We start from the raw sequence: 23424 nt of genomic DNA, 5'->3' as shown, positions 1-23424 counted from the left end.
GAAAAATGGAAATAGTTTATTTTCGTGATCTAATTTACTACAGAGGTGAGCCCGATGTAAGTTTGTTTTGTGTAAGTGACACAAAAATGGACGTCAGTGACCTAATGTGTTTTTGATTTAGGGGTCGTTAACACCATGGGTGTAATATATGAGACAGTGGGTCCCTGGGTCCAGACATGCAGCAGGCACCACAATCTCTTCTACATAGGAGCAAGACACACAGACTTAATAGCTGTTTAGCCTCTTTTTGTTGTTGTTTTGCATAGTCATTATGCATCTCTCTGTGGTTTTGTGTCTCTTTGTTGTCACTTTGTGTTTCTTTGTGGCCTTTTGAGTCTCTTTCTGGTTGCTACGTGTCTATTCATGAAAAATATTTGGCAGGTCAGGGCCAGGGGAGCCCCTGAACTTTGGGCCCATGGTTCACACCATGGATGGATTACTGGGGACATACCCAAGGGCCCAGAGTGTTAGAGAGCCCCCAAGCCTTCACCTGCAAAATGTCACTCATATTAAGATGTACCGACCAGGAAGAGACTCATAAAGACCACAAAGAGAGGCAAAGGAACTGCAAAGAGACACAAAACAACTACTAAAAGTGAGACAACAAACACAAAGAGACACATGACCAAACACAAAATTCCACAAAGAGACAGAAAACCACAAAAATATCCATAACGACTACAGAGAGACACACAACACAACAACAGAGAGGCAGACCTACCACAAAGTCTGTGTGTCTTGCCTCACTACAGATGAGGGGACAGGGCGTTTTGCATGTTTGTGCCCAGGGGCTTATTGTTTCATAATCCGCTCATGGTTTACACGAAAAAGAACCACTGGCCTAGGGGGTCTGATTTGAAAACCAGTTTTTACTTTTACCAATGAGGTTAACAATATACTGTGTATCTGAAAATAACAGATTCTTTCATATGATATTTCATGCACAAAGTGCTGATATGAAACATGCTTTTATCAATTTCAGCTGCATGAAGCAGAGGATTGTGGCAAAGTCCTTTCTATCCATTTCCCTCATTTTTACCCCACTTTTATTAGCTGTTACATGTACAATTAAATCATACAAAAAGACATGATAAAGGGGGCTGGGCATGGGTATGGTTCTGTTTCTGTAGATGCATTGATCTACGTCTTGCAAGGTACACCATTATTTACTTTTAAGCATGACCCACCGTTCTTTGTGAGAAGATGAGATACCTCCTTCCATCAAGAGTATGTTTTTCTCCAGTCCTATGTAACATGCCATCTTTAAGGAACAACTGACTTCTGCTTTAACCCTCATATATTCTGATTTTTCCCAATGTGGTAACTGTTGACTTACTTCCACAAAGACAAACCTGTCAAACAGTGACTGGATTCAGAAAGTCCTTAATGTGTTTTTGCAGGCTAACAAAGCAGTTTAACTTATTTCAGTGATCTTATTTTCAGTGATAGATTATTTACAACTTTACATTTTCCTTAAATTTATTTATTTATTTGTTCTGTTCACACCCATCTTCACTGACAGATAAACTCCACAGACACAGACAAAATGTATATAGTCAACAATGGAAAGGTGTCTGCGAGCCTGTGGGCCAGAGAGGAAGTGCATTATGTAATGCCTGTATATACAGTGGAGGCACATGTAATAACAATGTTGATGATAAAAGATGGCTCCATACACCGCAAAGGCCCAAGTGTAGCATCTACAGGCACACAAGTCATTCTGGATCAGGGTGTCTCTCTGCAGCATATCAACAAAAGAAAATCACGGCGAGGAATGCAGCGGGGCAGCTTTCTCAACAGCAGAGTGAGGAACAGCACAGAGAGCACACATTTTTGATCAGTCCAGTCATACCGTCCCTGTCTCTCTCTCTCTCTGTGTGGGTGCGTCCACCGGTCTGGAAAAACAGATACTCTTTCTGTTGCTCAGAGAAATACTATGTGGTGTTCTTTCTTTTAATGAGATTTAATGAGATGGGCATGACCTGAGAGATGCTACTGTGTAGATCATATTTAAATAATACCAAAACAACACAGACAATCTCACCACACAGTCCATTTAGTAGCTGCTCTGGAGCTTTTGGTTGAAACAGATGATCTTCCTCAGCAGATTGAGTTTGCCCAGTTAATGTCAAAATTTCCATTTTTCTTTTCTTTAAGGACTTTTTGTCCATATTGGCTTAAACGTCAAGAAGAAAATCGTATGATTATTTTTGTAATAAGTCTCTATAAGATTGAAAGCCAACTTAGACCAAAAGTGCTCCACAACATCTGCTGAAAAACATCTGGTCATATAATAGAAAGCTCAAGAGAAAATACCAAATGAACTTTCTTGTGGGCCGACTGTTTCTGAGGTCAAGGTTGAATTATTAATCTCAACATTAAAGTGGTTTAGTGTTGTGATACTAAAGTACCACTGTGGGGTCCTCCACATCATAACCTTAAAGTTCAAAATGCTTCAGTTTTTTCTGTCTAAGTGTCTCTCTGAAGAACACACTGAACCCCCAGCTGGCAATGGATTTCAAAATAATGTCAGGAAGACTTTTGACTCTTATGTTGGACAGACATTAAATTTTGGTTTGAATAAAAATCGTGTTGATGATATTTTGAATGTCTAACGAAGTCAGAATTTCATGTTGTGTAGATGTTAACATTATGAAGTTTTGCAGATGCTAGGTTTTGTTCTCCATACCTTATGGCTAAATGTTGCTATTCTACATTAAGATGGTGTTGGCATGAGACGTTAGGTGGACGTTAGATTTTACTTCACAACACAACTTATAATCAGCAAAATATCAACATCATCTGTCATCAGTATTCTACATCAAGTGACGTTGGTATTAGATGTTGTCCTGATGATAAATTTTGGTTTCCTGACCTATATTAGGAAGATGTTGGTAGCCAGCTGGGGAGAGACTGAGTCCAGTAAATGTTTTGAATGAATCAGGGAGCCTGGTCATACAGAAGCCAAGAAAGGCCCTGCTAATGCCTCAAGATCAAAGTTGTTTTCCTTGCCGTACCTCCGAGCTCCATACACCCGGGAGAGTTGAGCCTGATAGGAGGGGCCGAATTTGAATGTGTGTTTACAAACAGCAACTGGAAAATCCTCCAGACCCTACCTTTAATCTCAAGAAAACACAAGGCTGATTTCTTAAGATAATTAGACATTTTATCACAAGAAAATGACTTTTGTTTTCTCAAGATCACAGGAAAATTATAGAGAACTCAAAAATGAGTCTGTTTTTTTTTATCACACCTTAATTGAGCCTTTAAGATCGCGAGTGATGTTGAGAATTCATAGCTCTCTGAGGCTGCTTAGCTACAGCAGTGCTCTGAGCTAGAAATCAGAGAAAAAAAAAAAAATATATATATATATATAAATTTGTCTTTGACATTAGCTAAATGCTAACATACTCACAACAACAATTCTAACATGCTGACATTTAGCAGGTTTAATGTTTATAATGTTCGTCCTCTAATTTAACATGTTAGCATGGCAGCATTTGCTAATTAGCACAAAAAACAATGTAGTACTGACGCTGATGGGAATGTCATTAGTTTAAGTATTTACTTTAGTATTTATTTAGTATGTAATTTTGGCCATTAATGGACAAAGTGAAATTTTGACCTGATGATGGCACTTTAGATGGAAAGTCAGGGAGTCAGAGTTTTTACTGGGGATGAGCGAGTACACCATTATCTGTATCTGTGTCTGTATCTGTTCAACCAACTAAATTATCTGTATCCATGTTTGTACGTAAAATGGGTGGAGTTTATACCAAAAGTGGGTTTGGTTTAAATCAAAAGTGTGTGTGGCCTAACCAACAGTTGCTATTATATACTCATTATTCATTAGAAAAAATATTTACAATATTAAGCTTCAAATCATTTCTTATCACAATGTAAACAGCTACAAAAATGTGAATTTCCTTCTTTTACTCATATGATACTTGCACTCATATAAAGTAATTTGTACTAGATACTTGTTTCTTTCGAGTATTCGGCTCAACCCTAGTTTTTACAGTTTATCCTGAGGACGACATGAGTGTCTGAAACACAGTCAGTGCGATCTATCCAGTAGCTGTCGAGATATTTTAATAAAAAACAAAAATGTTAACCTCAATAAAGAAACATCAGGATATCACCACAGTCATTATGGTTCATCCTCACAGGCCCACGATCCTCTGTACAAGACTTTGTGGCAGTTCATCTAATAGGCCTAGACACTGAGACATTTCAGTCTGAACCAAAATGGTGGACTGACCTGACTGACACACTGAGACCTGAGAGAAAGACAAAACATTACAGAGAAATACAACCAGTGACAACCATTACATAGACACAGCTGTAAATCTACATGTAAGGCTGCACTCTGGTCCTTCAGGGTGTGAAAGGTCAGCAAGGTCGAAGCTAACTGTGATTAAAAGGGATCAGTAACATCCTCAAGATTATTTTCATAGTTTACATGGCAGCATTAAACGTGGCAGGGAATTATTGGCATGCGTTTAAATTCCTAACAGTTGAAGTGAGAGGAAACACAGGTGGAAACACAGCGAGGGTGTGTCAGTCTCTTTCACTAAGCTACTCTGGGCAGACAAACACAGCATGGTTGTCTGGTTTACAAAGTCATTCTCACAAAGCTTTGATGTGTGTAATGTACGTTGGACTTTTTCACTCTTAACATATAGGAGTGTCAGCAAATAAATCTAATGATATTCCTTGCTTTGAAAAAGATTTCCATCTGTGTCTTTCATCTTTCCATCTCACCATGGCAAAATAAAGAAATGTGATTAAACTGATTAACAGAAATGTAAAAACAAAGAGAAGAGCGTTAGTGATACTGCGTTATCTCTGGTTTCTTCCTGCAGATAACCACTTATCCTCACCTCATCAAATACCTTCAGTCCCTCCAGGCAGAGCACATTTCTGTGTGTTTCTGGAGTGACAAAGGTATGTGTGTATAGGAAAGTGATGACAGGCAGGATGCAGCAGATACAACATCAGGTACAGATGCCAGGTGTGTTAGAGGCAGTTAATTAATTTAGTTAAATACACTTATAACTTTAAGGTTAAAATGGGGGGGGGGGGTCATTTGCATCACTGATTGTTTGAGTAACAAACACACCTGCGTAATTATTCAAACTTATGACAATGCAAATACACAACTAAACCTTAACACATTCACACCCTGCTGAGGCATCCCACGCACTCCTACTAACACACCCACAACAAAGGTAAAAAAAAACAGTCACACACCTCTTTACGTCGTCAGAAATTCATCTCTTCATATGTTGCATTTCATAGTAACTAACAAGATCACACATGATGCCACAATTAAAGGCCCTTTTCTCCTCATGGCTCTTCTCTGAACTACAAGGACTTAAAAGGCCCTATTTATATGCCCATTTTAAAAAATCATATATGTTATCCATATGGTCTAGACCAGTCAAAAAATATTAGTGAACATGTACAACTCTCTTTCAAATCCAAAAATAAGAGTGCTAAAACTCATCTTTGTGATGTCATAAGGTATAAAGTCTGGAGCTGCTCGATAGACAATGAATTGAACCTTTGTTGGCCTTCTGATTGGTCTGCTGACCCACCAACCAGAGCGCTCCTCACCATAGCAACAGTTGCTAACTTACTGGGGTTCGTCAAACACCGCCCTGGGCTGAGTTCTCCCAGGCTCGTTGTTAATGGCGTCACAGTGAAATGCAGAGCTTTCTAGCTAGCAAACGCGGATAAATCAGTGAGTTATATTATTTTAACGTGGTTAAAAGGTGTGCTTGGGGTGTCTGCAACATTGTGTATATAAGACTCCACTGCATACTGAAGGCCCTGTTGCCGACATTTTGATAATATTTGTGATCCCTGGCTCCAGAAATGGTCACTGACAGACTTGAGGGGTACGTCTGTGGAGATGACATGGGCGAGAGAGCTAGCAACCGCGGGGGGGCAGCTCACGTTAGTGGCCATGGCTACCGTCAGACATCGGGACCAAACAACGATTTTCACAAGTTGTCGGATATGTCACGTAATGCCTGTTCACTCAACTGTAGCCACGTTTGTTCTCTATCACTGACACTGTGTTTTGGACAGAATGATTGATTCAATTTGAATTACGAGAAAGTTAAATCTCCCGGTATTTTCCATTGTTTCCTATGGGAATGAACCCCCGTGAGGCTTGGTTTGTCGAACCCAGCAGCACTAACCAAGGGGGGCGGGACCGTGGGCGGGTCTTGACAAAGGGTGGATTGGGGAAGATGTTTTAGATGACACTGAGAGAATGTTCTGAGTATATGGGAATATTTTCTGTTTCAGAACTAAAAAAACTACAATAAAATAAAACTCATTTTACGAAGCAGCTCCAGACTGTATAGACCTAATATTTGTTTACAATAACTCCCAAAACCCCCAAGGTCAAGTACTTAAAATGGATTGTGTTGAGCAAATGCTGCCTCAATTGGTTAGTTTTCAGCCACATTGAAGTAGCTGTGCAGAACTTTTTACCATTCATAAAACTGTCCCTAGTTCGTATCACCCCCCCTTGAAGATCCGCATATTTATTTGAACCCAACAGCGACAAAAAAAGCCTTTCTCTATATGGCTATTTAGCGTAGCCTCGGTCGGGGTGGACACAGCGGAAGTCAGCAAACCAGAATACGGCACCCGGAGGCGGAAGTAAGTCTGCACGCCTGCAGCGGCCCGCAGCCATTAAACCACAGAAGAAGGAGCCGTGTTTACGAGTAGGATTTAAGAAACAGGCTAAATGACATGTAGTAGGGAGCAGTGAATGATTTCGGACGCATTGCACACTCTTGTACAGTAGGTGGTGGTATGCACCTGGAAGTTGTTTGTGATCTGCCAATAAATTGAGAGAAGAAGAAGAGCCGTGTTTACAGAGAGTGTTCTTCGAGTAAGCGTGAGAGTTTTACCAGATGTATCTATAAGGAAATTGGTTGTACTTTCAATGTCATGGCGGATAAAGAAGGAGCACCATCTAAAAGAGAAAGAACAGAAGAACTGAAGAAAGCTAAACAGGACAGTGATAGGGCTCGATCCAAAACGCGTGTGAACCTCGGTCGGGCATTCACCAAGCGGAGAGAGCTGAGAGATTTGAAAGGTTTTAAAACTGATCCCGAGTTGGCCCTTTTCCTAATCGACAGGTATGTAATTTTTGTTTTTATTTAGAGAATATACCGCAACTTGTTAGACGTTGTTTCACTTCAATATATGACGACATGGAAGTTATAAGCAAGCTAAATGTAACGTTAGCTGATGTGAACCGCTTTTGTCTAGTAACGTTAAAACAAACGCCACAAAATGATCTGTGACTGTGACCATGAACACAAATATACAGCAGGCAGTTGTCCTCAGTTTATAAGAAATTCAGAGCTACACCAGAACATTTATAATTTTCCTCTCGCTCTCCAAAACAAATGCATGCAGTAACTGCCTGTTGCAGTCGAGATTTTACGAATGAAGCCGAAAGCCGGCTGCAGTCGGAATTTTACGACACCAGGCTGTGGGTGTCATACCGCTTCGACCAAAGGGGGCACTATATTCAATGAAAACGTGAAGTTCCGCACAGCTGCTTTAAAAAAAGTCCCACCTAAAAAATCATTGTCAGTTAAAGTGTATGCTACATTCAGAATGTTTTAACTGCTTTACCTTGCTGTCACACAGCCCTTTCCAGCAAGACTGAAGCCATTATCTAAAAGCCACCACACTCCCTTGACAAGAACAGTATTTAACTTAGCAGAACAGGGGAGTTGTTGGTCTACAGCTGCCTTGATTGGTTATTGTGTAAAGCAGAGAAAATATTCCAAATGCAGCGTACACTTAACGGATAGTGATTTATTTTTAGTAAGATCTTTTTAGGTGGCTAAAATATGTTTTGCAATCAACAAAGAGTTCTCTGCGTCTTCTCCACACTTTGACCCTAAGATCCAACTGCCATAGGCAGAATCTGGACTCATTGCTGAACATAATGTTCCTCAACATGTTCAGGTTCCAGTGCACGTGTTGCCAACACCAGCGCAAATGTGCCTGACAGTGAAGCCCTATGAGACCAGAGACTGGCTGCATGCTACCTGTTCTGGATTGTCTGGGCAGAGAACTGTCAGCCATATCGTCCTGCAAACCTTGACTGCAAATCTGTAGAAAATTGCCTACAGTTCCTATGTGCTGACATGATGAGGAAACGGTCTTCTTGGGGTACTGTCTTGTTGGGACGCCCATTTCGCGGCCTGTCTCTGACATCTTCCGTTAGATGGAACTTGGCCTTCAGTTTGCAGATGGTACTAGGGCGCACTCCAAATAATGCCGCAACTTGGTTTTGAGGAACACTAGCTTGAAGTTGCTCTATTGCACGGGCCCTATCCAGATCAGTCAAACGTGGCATGCCGACTCTTGGAGCAAACACCAACTGACCACTGTAGCAGGGCCCATGCTCACAGGTGCTGACAATCAGGTGCCTGATTGGCACCTGATTGTCAGCACCTGGGGGTACCAGAAGCTCAAAACAAGAGTCAATAGCAACAGCAAAAAAAAAAGAAGCTGTTTGGCATTGGCAGAGAGGTTTTGGCAAATATTTCATGGGCACAAACCACACTCAGCTCTGCTACTCATCCCACAAATGCATGTTCCTTAAAAATGTGCCACCATTTAAAAGGAAAATAAACAGGCTTTCCAACGGTATAAGATTTATTGCCAAGAAGCACAGGCTTTCCAACGGTATAAGATTTATTGCCAAGAAGCATTGTTACAACAAAGAAATAATCTACTAAACACAAATTTCCTTACTTTTGTGCTTAGTCTATCTATCCATCTTCTCTGGTTTCTGGCTTTGAGAGAGAGTAGCTTGTGTTCACAAATATTGATCTAACTTTCCTGGGCCATGGAAATAACATTGGAATTACTATTAAGATGGTATTCACCTCAAGTTAAAACTAATGTCACTGAATTGTCCACAGAAGTGAATGAAGAATGTCAGGTACACAGCATTTGGTGCAAATATATTTTAATCGTACGCCTGGAAATTAAATCAAATCATACATTCTCATCATGTCATTTCTCTTTCCACTTATGTTTCAAACAATTATTCATCATGACAAATTGTTTTCCAGGTCAATTCGAGGTAAAGTACTGGAACTATTCCAGCACATCCTTCTCAATTCATAACATAAAACGCTGAGGGGAAAAAAACAATGATTTAAACTGAAGACACTGATAAAAATTAGTAAGCAAAACAGTGAAATGTCAGAGGAGAGTGACACTGACACAGTCCTCTAGCTAGTGTTTTACCAGGTATCACAGGCAAACCAGGTCCCTTAAAAAGGTCAGACAAAATGAGCGACTTCAGCCGTTTGCAACAAAAAACAAAATATTTTTCTAGCATTACAGGATGTCCATAGACATGTCGTTGGTGATGAAAACACTTTAAGCCTACTAGTGATGGACAAACAGGTGTGGTGGTGTGATGAATGAAAGGCTGCTAAGAACTCCTTCACTTTCTGAATGTCTACTGCAACATTTATGTTGCTGAAATGCAAATCAAAATGTAAAAATAAAAACCTTACATGAATTAATTAGTTTGAGGAGCTGCACTGTTACATCACAGTCATCAGCCAGCAAACCCTTCTGTAGAAAATGTGCCTTGAAAACAACAGACACTGAGGTGATAAAAATGAGGCTTTTATCTAGACGTGTTGAAGCAGTTGGACCCTTCTCGAAAATGCAAGTTTAGGGCTGAATGTCATACGGGACAACATATACAGCATTACCTCTGCAGGCTGCAGCTGACAATTAAAATATTTAATCATTCACTGTTTGAAGAAAAACAAAATTTCACACTTTGATTCATGGCTTTGTCTTTCATCGTCCTGTTGATGCACCTAAAACTTCAAAGCTTTATCCAAATTCTTCTCATTACTTTAGTCTTCATCCATTTGAAGGTAACAGTACTGCTCACATGACTTCACACAGTAGAAGCTACTTACAAAAGACGGACCACAAGGGTGGCAAGATATCTTTCTTCTTGTGCTTTTTAACAGCAAACCAAATCCAGTTTATTGCTGCATTTCCACCCTATAGCTCTCATATTTCAGTGTATTGTGATGTCAGTGTACAAAGTGAAGTTTTGAATCACAAATTGGTGTCTTAATGTACCGTCAAAAGCAGGCGAGACCACAGCAAAGGTGGACACAGCTGAAGTCTTGTAAAACTGTGATGATTGATAAAACGGCTTCAGTTTGTTGGACTACATGTCACAGGATATCTATACTATTAGAGGAGCGCTACTTTGTTTTTAAAGTCAAAGTAGCTGCCGTATCAAAACTGCACTTTGCAAATTTTAAGAAACGATGCTGAAAACAACTCACATACAGAAAAAAATGACACGTAATTACATGAAGGCGCTTACGTAACACTGAATAAAAGAGGATAACTACTAATGATGCCTAAGTGGTGTATTTTACTCTAACAGGACTGTGAGATTGACAACTTGGCTGTACTTGGAGACCATGGCAGGGTAACTTGTAAAACCTGAAAGTCACAGACACCTCCACAGCTCAAATTAAGGAGGGAGCCTTTATACTAGGAACCCATGCAGCCTGATGTTATTACTAAAGATGGCAGGTGAACTTGGGTCATATTGCTACTTGAAACTGATTGGATTAATCTTCCAAGAAAGATTATAGAAGAGTAGACTCACTCTGCCTTCCTCAGATCTGCAAACTCCACCCCTCTTGCACTTAGGCACTAACTCAAAACGTAAAAGTAATTTTAATTATTCTAATTAACAACTGACCCAAGTCTGGTTGTTTGTGGTAAACTCGGGGCCTCGTGGCTCTACTGTAGGAACCAAAGCCTGCGGGACTGATTTAGCTGCCAAAGCCAAAGATGCCCTTGATGTAGCCGGTGAGACCGCCCTTGCCCTTCTGCTCCACCTTGTCATCCAGGGGTGGGAAGGCCACGTGGTTGAGCGCAAGGTCAAAGAACAGAGGCTTGCAGGGGATTGGCTGGAAGTCGGGAGGGAACTGGACCAAATTGGGCTGCTTTCCAACGAGAGTGGGATCCAGGCGGAAGGTCTCAAGGCGGTTGCAGAGGGGCTGCATTCAGGAAGAAAAAGAAAGAAAGTCAGCATTATATATTCACAGATAACCGCGTTTATATGAATAACTCAGACATCCAGCATATCAAAACTCGAACATGTCATTTGTTCTTTTGATTGGTCTGACCTCAAGAGCTTTTACACCTCTTTCTAAAATACACTGAGTGACTGAACTCAGGTGTTCGGAGCGCATAAAGTGTCCAGATACACTGTGAGGGACAACAATCAGGAAGTCTATCAAGCCCTGAGCGGGCTGAAGCAAGGGCTTGCCATTGCCTGGAAATAGATTAGAGGTGTGCAAAGCTTCACCAAATTAGAGCCAGGGCGAGCAGTTTTTCAAACAAGCAACATGCCACTGTTTGCTGCCACAGGGGGCAGGTTAGGACATCTTCATTGGGAAACACTGACACAATCTGATATTCGCTCTCTCGTTTGCATCGTGTTCAGTTAGACGCGGTGTTACAATATGACCAACAGAGTGAGAGTAGAGGAGAGTGGCATGCTGCTGTAAACACAACTCTTTTGTGGAGACCTTGAAAGACAACAATTGATATCCTGTGTCCTTTCTTGTGATGACAACCAAGGCTTTTCTTACTTGTATGCCCTGTTTGTAGCTGGTACAACCACAAGGCACAATGAAATCCCCTTGACCTAAAGCCATCATCTTACCTGTTCTACCTCTGTCTAGACAGTTTTCAGAAGACACAGGGTAAAACAAATTTGGCATGATGTTGTTCGCTTGTTGTTACTGCTTTGTGTAACATTCTTGATATCCTGATAATCAGGCAGAATAGCTATGCACTTCACTTAATGCTGCCTGACACTGTATTCACTTTAGCTTTATCTCTTATTTTTGTTTTGCTCTTACTAATCATCATCATCACCGTTTTCAGCTGGCACGAAAGCAGTTAACGTTTTCATGATAATCACAGAAAACGAAATACCAAAATACCAAAGAGTTGTTATTATGCAAGTCCACCTACAAAAAGCCTTACAGGCGCATCGATGTCATGTTTTTCTTAACTGTGGTGTTATTTTTTTGGTTGCCATTTAGCTAGCTATGAATAAAGACATTCTTAATCCTGCCTACTAATCTCTCATTGGTGGACAGTTTCTCCAACAGATAGAAACAGCCTTCAGTGAGCACAACAGCACCCCCTTAAAAAATAAAACAAAATGAAATGGTGTGGCGTGTCTCTTGATTTTGGCCTCTTACCGTGTTGTCTTTCACCTGCTGCTGAGCGGGAACTTCAGCAGTCTCATCAGTGTCTGAAACACAAACATTTCCTATGGGTTTTTACACAGAATGAGGCAGAAAAGAGAAGAATGGGACTAAATGGGTTCTCATATGGTATAAGTAAATGTGCTGGATAGATAACTGTTAGTTCAAAGGGTGCGCTCACCTAAAATAGCAGCAGCTTGAAGGGAGTATTTTTCAGCATTGACCTCGGCAATGAGCTCCTGAACGTCAGGGAGATCCTGCAGAAACCAGATACAACAGTCATGTTTCTGGTCTAGTACAAATATTGGTGAACTGATGTTGTTTTTAATTATGGTGCTTGTGTGTGTTTTTCTATGACCAACCTTGAGGCTGTTGTTGAGGCTCTTGGCCTTAGACTGAACCTCCTTGGCGTATTTCAGCACCCTCTCATACAGCACCAGCGCCTCGCTCCACTTCTTAACCAGCACGTAAGACTGAGCTATGAAGAAACACCTGTGAAGGTACAGACGGAAGGACCACATGAGTGTATGTATGTATTCACAGAAAAAGAAAAAAAAAAGAAAAAAAGAAACGACTTCAAGAGGACAGCAGCTGCGAGAGTACATTATGGGCTCATGGATGTCATACTAATACATGGCAGCACTGAACATTAATTGCCTTACAAGCACATTAAAAGTTTCCAGACAACACTTTACCATTTGAATCTTAGTTGTTGTTTTTTTTTTTTAGGAGGTTGCTACCCAAAAATGTCTGACCTGTAGGCCTTGTAGACCAGCATCTTGAGGGACACCTCCTTCTGGAAGGTGTGGTCATCCTCCAGGCCCTGCAGGGAGGAGAGCTCAGCCAGACTCTGGAAAGACAGACAAACAGAAGAATGTTTGGGAGGTAAAAGGGGAGGCAGGAAGTGAACACGAGGAGAAACAGAAGCTTACACCGTGACAGAGACAGTCAAACAAGGCAAAGTACACATCCCTTCACTGGTGGCAGCACAAATCAAACAACTCATCACTCTCACACAGCTACTGCGAGTATCTAGCAACTAAGAGCCACTTTCTTACTACTTATTCTAACTTAAATAAATGCAGCTTTTATGGACGACTAATGGACATAAAGCAGTGAATCTGTTTTGTCACTGTGAGCTGAAAAAACCCATCTATCTTCATTTTTGAACTACTACTCCAGACGGATAGCCTTATGATTAAAAGGATAACAATATATTTATGCCCAGACGTTTACCTGCAGGATGATGTCATAGAGGCGGATGAGGTCCTGTGGACGGGGCCCTCTCTTGTTCTCGTCGGCTTCCGGTTCCTTCAGTTTAGCCTGCAGAGTGTGGGCCATGCTCTCATTTCTCTTCACCAATGTACACAGCTTGATGTAGGTCAGGTAACTGGGAGGAGACCAACAGCACATTTATTATTTACTTATTGAGTGGATAAATGTAACAGAATTATCAGAGGGCGTAAACTTATTTATGGTAAGGCCTATGTACTGTATATGTTACTGTGCTTTTCTTTGCAATACATGATCGTAGCTGAATATCTCTGGGTTTTTGACCGCTGACCTAACAAAATGTGCTAACTGCCACGTTTTCTGGTAATGTAGTCAAAAATAATGAATAGAGAAATGAACTGGTGGATGAAACTAATGGTTCGTTAAAGCCAGACAACATGATGACATGACCTGACACAGCAGCTTTCTCAAAAGACAGAAAATATGTGAAGTCTGATCCTTTCAAGTACACGTGTTTCTTTTACCTGTGCAGGAACTGCAGGTTGGACACCTTGCCACTGTCAGCATCAGAGCTTCTCTCTCGCTGCTTCTACAAAGACAAGCAATAAATAACATTTTTAAAAAAAATTACATTCTTGTTTTAACATCACGTCTTCACTTAGTAAGATGAAAATCAAATTGATGTCTATTATCTGTTAGCAAATATCTAGGTCTTAAATACAAACTCACAGCCCTCTCCACCGAAACATCTCAACTTTTGAACCTTACCGCCTCACTCTTGAGTTCCTCTCTCACAGCCTGGATGGTGTCTCTGCACTCGGCCAGCAGGGTCTCATACAGATGCTCTTTGGTCTCCTCATTAGCTGTCTGCACAACAGAAACAGTAATCAACATCTATAGTGGAACATAATGACTATTTATCACCAACCATGCTTCCTGTTTCATAGTGACAAAAATTAATATTGCCTTCACATTAAAATGCATTTGAAACACATGCAGGATATGATGATGTACCACCATCAGCAGTAGTAGTAGGTTTATGCATTACCATTAGCTCACTACAGCAAATTAACTAAGCAGATCAGAAAACAGCATTTAAAAAGGTATACTAAGCAGGATTGTTGGTTACTGATAGTTAACACGCTCGCCAGTGAAAGTCAATGTAAAAGCCGACGTCCCGATTCACTCCTTTGCACCTGGTCGCTAGCTTTTTTATAAAGCCGCGACCTCACCTGAGAGCTGTGGGGGTGCACACCCATAAAAGTCCCTAAAACAGAAAATATGTAACAACAGGCAGAGAGCAGAGTCTCCGCAGAAAACTACAATGTGATTGGAAGGCCGACTGGAAGACCAAAAAACAAAACAAAAAAACGCTCTGAGCCAATTAGACGCTGCTAGCATTTGTAGTACAGCGTAAACACGGTGCTTCCATTAACAAAATATGCTGGCCTGTTGCACCTGTCCCCGTCTTCCTTTGGCTTCTACCGGCAGACTAAACCACTTGGGGACATATGATGCCCCGTCAGATCCAGAGAAAAACGAGTACCGTCATGTTTTCAGAATTTGGGCATTTACTTAGTACATATGCATCAGTTCTCGTGACCTCCCGGCATATCAGTTCATCCTTTACAAATGTACAGTCTAATAAAATGCGTGATGCATCAGTGCCTTATATGAAGCCATGGTGCAATTCTGCTACAGTTATGAAATGTCAAAAGGTGCAGAGGGATTTAAGAAAGAAAAATGAATCATGAAACTATGTCAACAGGTTTAACATCCAGAGGAATTTGGGAGGGGACAACTTTGGTTTAATGTGTTCTTTGTGAACTTGGAGGAAACAGTTACATTTTCGACACCAAACCTGCCCCGTAGCCCATAGAAACAAATATTGTCCCCTACTTTGAGTGGTTACAACAAACACAAACAACAACAAATGTCTTAAAAGATGGAAAATAATAAATAGAAAAGCTCCACAAAGAGAAAGACGTAGACATATTGGCCTAAATATCTTAACAGTCAGACTTACAACCATCTTCCACCTGATTAAAGCTACACTTGCACAAATTAAAGTCAATCATGCACGCACAAATATTTCATCCATTTAGAAGAGAGCAACCGTATAAGCAGGATGTGACTTTGCCAAACTGGGTGAGAGGCAAAGGTATGTGGCCCAGCAGGCTGCCGATACATTCCTGCACACAACTCACCAGCAGTCACACACTGGAGTTTCAGGGTTCAAATCTTTGTGAATGACAGGATTGTTCTTCACCTCACCTTCCTTTCATCGATACACTCATACAATGGGCCTGTGTTACTCTATGATAGTCTCAGATGTCAACAGGACATACCATGTTCATATTTAAAGAAAGAGGCCATGTTGGATTACTGTATGTTGGCAAATCTAAGAATTAATGACATGAGAAAAGTTGATACAGTATCATTTTGTTGTGAACAACTTAACATTGTTTAACACCTTTATGGATGACAGTATTGTCACATCTTCACTTTAAAAGAAAAACCCTCTAGGTAGAAACACAGTGGAGGAATGTTACGAGAGAATTCCTCGTAGTGGTAACTGATAATAAACAGGTCATACGGATGCTCTCATCCATCCAGAAGGCTGATGTTATTTAGCACCACACTCTCGTGCCAACACCCTGGCAACGCCTAGCGTGACTGGTTCAACCTGTCGAGCATCCTCTCTTGTTCAGAGGGAGGGCTGGAAGGATAAACTGATTAGAGACGGAGCTCTTCTACTAGGACTGTGGTATGGCCCAACATGGTGTTCCTGTATCCAGAAGCCAACAGCTGGGGATCAGGGTGACACTAGAGAAACTTGAGGTGCTGGTGTGACATACTCTTACTTTCTACTGAGCAATCTGGGACTAATGGCACCAAACGTGGCTAATTTTACAACATTTAGTCTATCATTTACAAAGATAGTTGATGAGGATGTCATTTAATTAAGTAAGTCACACAATATATAAAAAACGAAATAGTTCAGCTTCAGTAGCTTCATACACATAAAGTTACAGCCACCATTAGCTTAACAATAGACTGCAACACTACGGCTGAGTCCCAGAAGAGCCCATTTGAAACTGAAAGGTGTTTTGAGATAATACTGATCTGTCCACAGAGACCTGCTGGGTGTAGCCCCGTATTCATGTGTGGGCTGAAATGCACAGAATGCAGTTGTGCAATGACAGAGGCTGCATGCCAGAGACCTGAGTGGCTGTGGGTGTGACAGGTGTGTCCGCAGGGTGTGCTGAGTCTTCTGGCATAAGAAGACTGGAGGAATGAGCTGTGGTGGCAGAGAGGGGACAGGCAAGACAATAAAGAGGAGGGTGCCACCTATTGAAAGTTTAAGAAACTGCATGGACTGATGTAAGGTGCTATTTGGTCCGCTTTAAATGAACCCTGGTCTGCTTCCACGGATAGTTCGGTGCGTTTGGAGTGGTGTGAGCGCTCATTCGAACTCTGGTGCAGACCAAACGAGCGAACCCTGGTCTGCTTGAAAACTGGGGGTCTCGGCTCACTTGCAAGTGAACTCTGGTGTGGTTCGCTTTCAGTGGGAAATGCAAATGGGCTACCCAGTGAACCAAAGAGAGGAAGTGAACCAAAAAAGGAAGAGATGTAGAGCGCAGTGCATTTTCGGTAGAAAACAAACAAACAAAGCCAACAGTGCAAACTGGGACAAGCAGAGGTAAAAAAAGAAAAAGTTGGAAAATGTCTCGTGGGCAGGCGTGGAGTAGTAAGGAGGTGCAGGCACGTATTGATATATGGTCAGAGGACTATATATCGCAGTTGCTTGTGACTACCCACAATGGATTTCCGTTTTCAGTCCTGGCCAATCAATGAGCCGGGTTTTCTTCTTCCTCACGCTTTTTTTTAATTCCTGGTCAGTGGTTGTTTCGGGCAATACCGCCCCCTAATGAGCAGCTGTTGTAACTGCGTGACGTTGTCCAGGCGGTGTGGTCCGCTTGACAAAGTGCAGCGTGAAAGTGAACCAAACCAAAGTAAGGTGTGAAAGTTGTCGGCATTCCCCACCCAATTAAATCAAGTCCCCCGAACTATCCTGGTGTGAATGCGCCCTTAGACTACACTGTGACTAAGTAGGTAAGAATGAAGCATTGAGACCACAATGTGTAGAGAATGTCGTAAACTATGCAGCAGGTATTTTTTAGAAATAAAGATGGAGACACAGACAGAACCTTGAAGATAGAACAAGGGAGACTGACTTGCAACAAGTTGAACTGAATCAGGATGTTGCAATTAAATGGGTGTTAAGGCATTAAAAAGTGGAAGTATTAAAGATTGTGTTAATACTACACTTGAAACTACATGGATTCAAGAAGTATCATGTCAGCTTTAGACTAATAGGACACAGGGACATCCAAACATGTATTTTTAAGTACTGGCATGTAATGATGAATTCAAAGGGGTTCTATGTAAAAATCAGTGCATACGAGTTGCCTGGACATACTTGGCTGAGTTGGTGGCTAGCAGCTAGCAGTGCTAACTCCATAAACAGCACAAAACAACAGCAACATTGCTGATAGAGCTAATGGTATTAATCAGGGGGGAAGTGTGGCGTGGGCGCCATGCTTCCGTGATGATAGCATCCCGATATCAGCACTAACTACTGTATGAGCGCAGTGCAAAGTGGCAGTGATGAGCTAGCCAGTGGGATACATACATGCACTAACATGCACGCGTGGCCAGACTAGCTTACCACAACAAAAAAACAAAGAAGCTCACATCACAACACACATCGAACTCACGCAGCTACATTCTCTGCCGTATCTGTACATAGCAACGAGGTGTTTGCTGCTATATTATTGTTCTGAATGTTGCACACAGGACCTTTAAGACCTGCTGGCAACACAGTTTGTTTTTACCTCCTACAAAGCAGGTAAACTGACAAAATACCGACCTGAGCGATAGCAGCTTCATTGTCTGCCAGACCCAACAGGAAGATGCGGGCCTTGTCGATCTTGACGGGCACCGTTCGCCCTCGCCACTCCACCTCACTCATGGTGGCTGCCTGCTTGGTTCTTGCCTGAGTGATCAGGGCCTGAGGAGAATAAAAAAAGATATGAAAGGTTTATAATATATATATATATATATATATATATATATATATATATATATATATATATATAAAAGCAGATTTTCTGATCCACAAGAGCCAAGACATCTTTAGATTTCATCAATGAGTATTCAATCTTGTTTAAAGTTATACTAATATATGCACACACATTTGCTCAGCTCACTTTTTAATAAGATTAAATTTGAGGAACAGGTGTGTGTTCCACCCCTGACACAGGCATCACCAATATATGAAAGATAATACAAGCAAATAAACTAATGTCTGACTTCTGTATGTTCACCTCTAGTTTCTCAGCCATCATGCCTCCTCCTCCACCTGTCAGTCTCATCTGCATCAAATCATTGATGGCGTTCTGGTCACCTACAATCAGGCAGAGAAAAAAATTCAGTTACAGAGTTCATCTGAACAATGTCTCAGAATGCTTAAGTGAGTCTAAGATGGCTGTCAGTTATGTTGAAGGGATCAATCAATCATATATTGAGGACCACATGGCAGCAGTTGGTGGAATTTGCTTTGTGTACAGCATGGTGCCTAAGCTCAATACATAGTCGTTTACAACAAACATCGACAACATTAACATCACATCAGTCACACAACATAAAACAAAATTCACACGCCATATGCAGGACTGGCATGAAGTTCTAGTGCGGTACAACTATTTGTGTTGGTGAAAGGTCACAATTTATCAACACATGAAATACACAGAAGTACAAGACACTGAAGCAGAGCTTTTACTGGGGTAAGCCATACAGCCGCCATCTTGTTTCACCCCACCCATATGTGTTACTCACCAATGTTGTAAGCACAGTAGCGGATGTTGGGTGATATCTCATCCACACGTTGGCGATACAGAACTGCCATCTCCTCAGTGAAAGCACTGGCCAGCTTCTCATAGATGGTCCTGACAAGACAAAAATGGGTTGTATAAATTTTCCGAAAGGTCATATAAACACATACATGACAAACACACAGACACTTATTCTGCCAGTGTATAACGAAACTGTATTGACGCTACAACTCACTTGCACTTGTTGAAGGCCTCCATGGCGAGCTTCCACTCCTGCAGTTCAAACTCCACCATACCCGTCAGGTATGCCGTGTAGGCCTGAAATAAAATATATAAGCCCTTCTGAAGTGGATGTTGTAAGATTTAGAAGCATCTGAATTTTGCTCCCTATAACACAGCTCCAAATAATAAATCCTACTTATCAACTTTGTTAGTAATTTTGTGTCATATATAGAGCATGCGACAATCAAAAATGGTGTACAGTCAAAATATGACAGGTTGAGAACACTTTTGAAACTGTTGCAATCTCATTAGACATATATATTCCTATTCTATACACATTCACTTTGAATTTAAAAGCAGGCTGAAGATGACTGAGTCGTGCATACCTGTGCCTCAAGTTTGGTCTTGGCGTCAACACGAGGGCTCTCACAGAGCTTCTCCAGCTTCTCGCTGTGCTTGGCAGCCTTGCGTAGTCGTGCCAGCAGGTGGAAGCGCTTACGTGGCTCTGTGTTGGCCTCCTGCTTCAGCTGCATGGCATAACTCCATGCACGCTCAGCCTCCATCAAAACCAGTAACAGATACCTGAAGAGGGGGAGGTCATTGCATCAGTTGTATTTTCACCATTTTTAGTGGACACATTCATATCCTATGTCAACAGAGGCAGCAAATTATCTTCAGCAAAAATATTCATTACAAGGTCTGTTTTAATTCTGTTGTTTACTAGTAAGGTGTACCAAGCCAGTTGCAGACTCATGTCTAATGCAGATAACAACAAGCCACTACATACTGGTAAAAACTGACCAAATTCATCTGTGATGTACTTTTATTACACTTCATCAAACACAGTTTCTGTGTGTAAAACTGTTACATACTGTGTAAGAGCTAGTTAAATGCACATGAATGTACAGCTCACACTTTCGATTCCTCACCTGCTGTCAGAAAGCATTTCGACTGTTATTTTCTTCCCTATGAACTTGTGTCGGTTGCCCATCTTGAAGCCAAGAGTCTTGCGCAGGCGACGCAGTCTGCGGGAGCAGTAACCCCTGGAAACAGGTACACAGAGATGGTTATTTTACAGTAAATTAAGACTTACATAAACATTTTTATCTTGCTTTCACACAACAGATATGACAACAATGCAGTAGTCAAGTCATTTACACCAATGTAATTGCATTTTTTTTAAATAAACTATTACACTAAATTGTCTAGAAAGACTTGTTATTCTCCTTCTGGATTTCTTGTTTGAGCCATTTGAGTTAAAGTTGTGTGCAAAATACACTGCATTGCAATTGTACTGTTGTACTTGATCACATTTGATTGTACAAGTGTGGTTAATTAAGTATAAGCTATTTGTACAGCAGCAGTCTCCTGTGAATAATATGGCAGCAGATGTTTCCATGCAAACAGCTTCTTCTCAGTGTATAAAACAAGAATTTGGTATCCAATATAAAATACTGTATTGTATACACAGGAACTTGGAAAAATGTCACTAATAGAGTGGTCAATTTACATAACAAGAAAACAGTTACACTCTATGAATACCTTGTGATCATGGAAAAAGTGTGCACCTCCATGTGAACAGTCATTCAACACTGGACATGTCACCATACACATCTCTGCAGCTATGGTCCAGTTGGTGCAAGTTTATGTGCCATGTATGACTGAGCACAGCTCACCTGTATCTCTGGTAGTCTCCGTGCCTGAGGCCATGCTGCTGCTGGGACTCCTTGATTATTTGCAAAACTGGGAATCAATGTTAAGGGACAACCTTATCTATGTCTTACACATACATGGCACTCAACATCTGTCATTCATATTCACGTATGAATATAACAGTCATATCAGCACTGAACATACAGACCCAGACGCTCTGACTGTAATGCTGTGATGTGTTGCAGGAACGACAACACAGCTGCTACTGAAACTCAAAGGTTACAACAGTTTTAAGTGAACAAATAAACATTTCTACAGCAACACGCATTAACAAACATTCTTAGTTAATTTAATGTCCTAAGACTACAAAAAAGTTTTTGACAAGCCACGTAAATCTGTTTTTAAGCCTGACACTGACAGCCTGCTTCAGTATGACACGTAGCCTAACGCAGGCTAACATTATCCTCTAACCGAGCTAGCTAGCAAGCTAACGTTAGCTTCTGAGCCTGACACAGATTCACCGGAGCAAGAACAAAACCGCCGCTACACGACTGGTGCTGGGAAGGATACTCTCCAGTCCAAGACCCCCATCCGGAGCATTTTTTTTATTTTCATCCACGGAGGACACTTTGGCGTCGTTTTGCTTGTCTGCGGCCATCTCTAAATGCTAACAGCTAAGCGGCACATACACATGCTCAGTCAGAAGAGAGCCAGGGACCAATGACGGCACAGGGAGGGGCAAAGCTACACTCACATGTCGCGAGACTTAGTTGAAAAGTTTTCTTGTGATGGGCAGTCCAGAGCCATAGAACAGAACAAATTCAAGGGCTCAGGGGCAGTGCGATTCTTTTCACAGTATCGATTCCGTTAAAGGCTAAATGTTCATATATCAAACCTTTCATGTTCAGATACTTTTTACGAAATATGGTGTCAGTTGCTTCTTGACACTCTGTTATAGTATGCACCATCAACAGCTGATGCTTCTCGCCCGCAAAACCTCACTTCAATGTATTACTAGTCATTAAAATAGACATAAAATAAGATACGTTAAAATAAGCTCATAAATAGAAATGAAAAATCAAATTAAAATTGCAAACACATTCCACAGCCCAGTCCAGTTGTGGCCAATGTGATGTTTGTGAGTGTTTATGTATGTGTGACTGGATTCAGGAGGTGTTAAACCAGGGGTGTGAAACTCATTTTAGTTCAGGGGCCACATACAGCCCACTTTGATCTCAAGTGGACATGACCCCTGAAACCACTGCATAATAACCTATAAATGTCAACCCCTTCGAATTTTTGTTTCATTCCGAAAACGTTCATCCATTTACCAAACGAAGAAGAAAGAAAAAAATTGTGCAAATTCAACAGTATGTCTAAGTTTTTCCACATTCAGCCAGTCTACTATTCACTGACATTACATGTAACTATTTTCATAATTACCCACTGAAATGGAAGCTATAGAAGAGCACGTTAAGTCATCCCCTGCCTTACAATCTGAAGTTTTGTCAGTGCCTCAGCAGCAGGGTTCCTGTAATATTGTTTGAAGATATTAGTCTGATACAGATTCTTTTGTACTAAAGCTGCTGGTTGACAATAGTTTGCAGAGTGTTCAAAATCTTTAAATATGACCATAGAAAGTACTTATTGTTATTTCAGAGAGCTGTGTTCTGGTCAGAGTAGAAAAGCCTCTGAGGCAATATTTTACATGAAGTATCTGCTCACTGTTTAAATTGCTCCTGAAACCTCTCAGCTGTCACATGTGCATCAACATAAGGTGTGCAAAGTTATCTAGAGGGCCGGATTGGACCCTCTGGGGCCAGTTCTGGCCCCCGTGCCGTATGTTTGACATCTTTGTGTTTAACAGTCTTATTGTATTGTATAGGCCAAGTTCAAATTAATGAAGACAAAGTCTCGTCTCGTCTCGTCGTCCTCCGCTTATCCGGGTCCGGGTCGCGGAGGCAGCAGCCTCAGCAAAGAAGCCCAGACAGTCCTCTCCCCAGCCACCTCCGTCAGCTCTTCCGAGGGAACCCCGAGGCGTTCCCAGGCCAGCCGGGCGATGTAATCCCTCCAGCGTGTCCTGGGGC

At 41.4% G+C, this 23424-nt stretch overlaps 1 protein-coding gene across 1 annotated transcript; it reads right to left on the bottom strand.

The window, feature by feature from the left end:
- Positions 1–9002: 9002 nt before the first annotated feature.
- Positions 9003–22066, bottom strand: srp68 (signal recognition particle 68). The gene is made up of 16 exons (XM_050043556.1): positions 21908–22066; positions 21361–21427; positions 20614–20727; positions 20071–20266; positions 19698–19780; positions 19467–19576; positions 18956–19035; positions 18499–18639; positions 14334–14432; positions 14090–14154; positions 13569–13722; positions 13088–13182; positions 12695–12824; positions 12514–12589; positions 12327–12379; positions 9003–11108 (listed from the first exon to the last, which is right to left on the bottom strand). The coding sequence occupies exons 1-16, from the start codon at positions 21993–21995 to the stop codon at positions 10881–10883; spliced, it is 1779 nt and encodes a 592-aa protein (XP_049899513.1). The 5' UTR covers positions 21996–22066; the 3' UTR covers positions 9003–10880.
- Positions 22067–23424: the final 1358 nt, after the last annotated feature.

The sequence above is a fragment of the Epinephelus moara genome, chromosome 5 (assembly GCF_006386435.1).
Source record: "Epinephelus moara isolate mb chromosome 5, YSFRI_EMoa_1.0, whole genome shotgun sequence".
NCBI classification, from domain to species: Eukaryota; Metazoa; Chordata; class Actinopteri; order Perciformes; family Serranidae; genus Epinephelus; species Epinephelus moara.
This window is presented reverse-complemented; position numbering and strand designations above follow the sequence as displayed.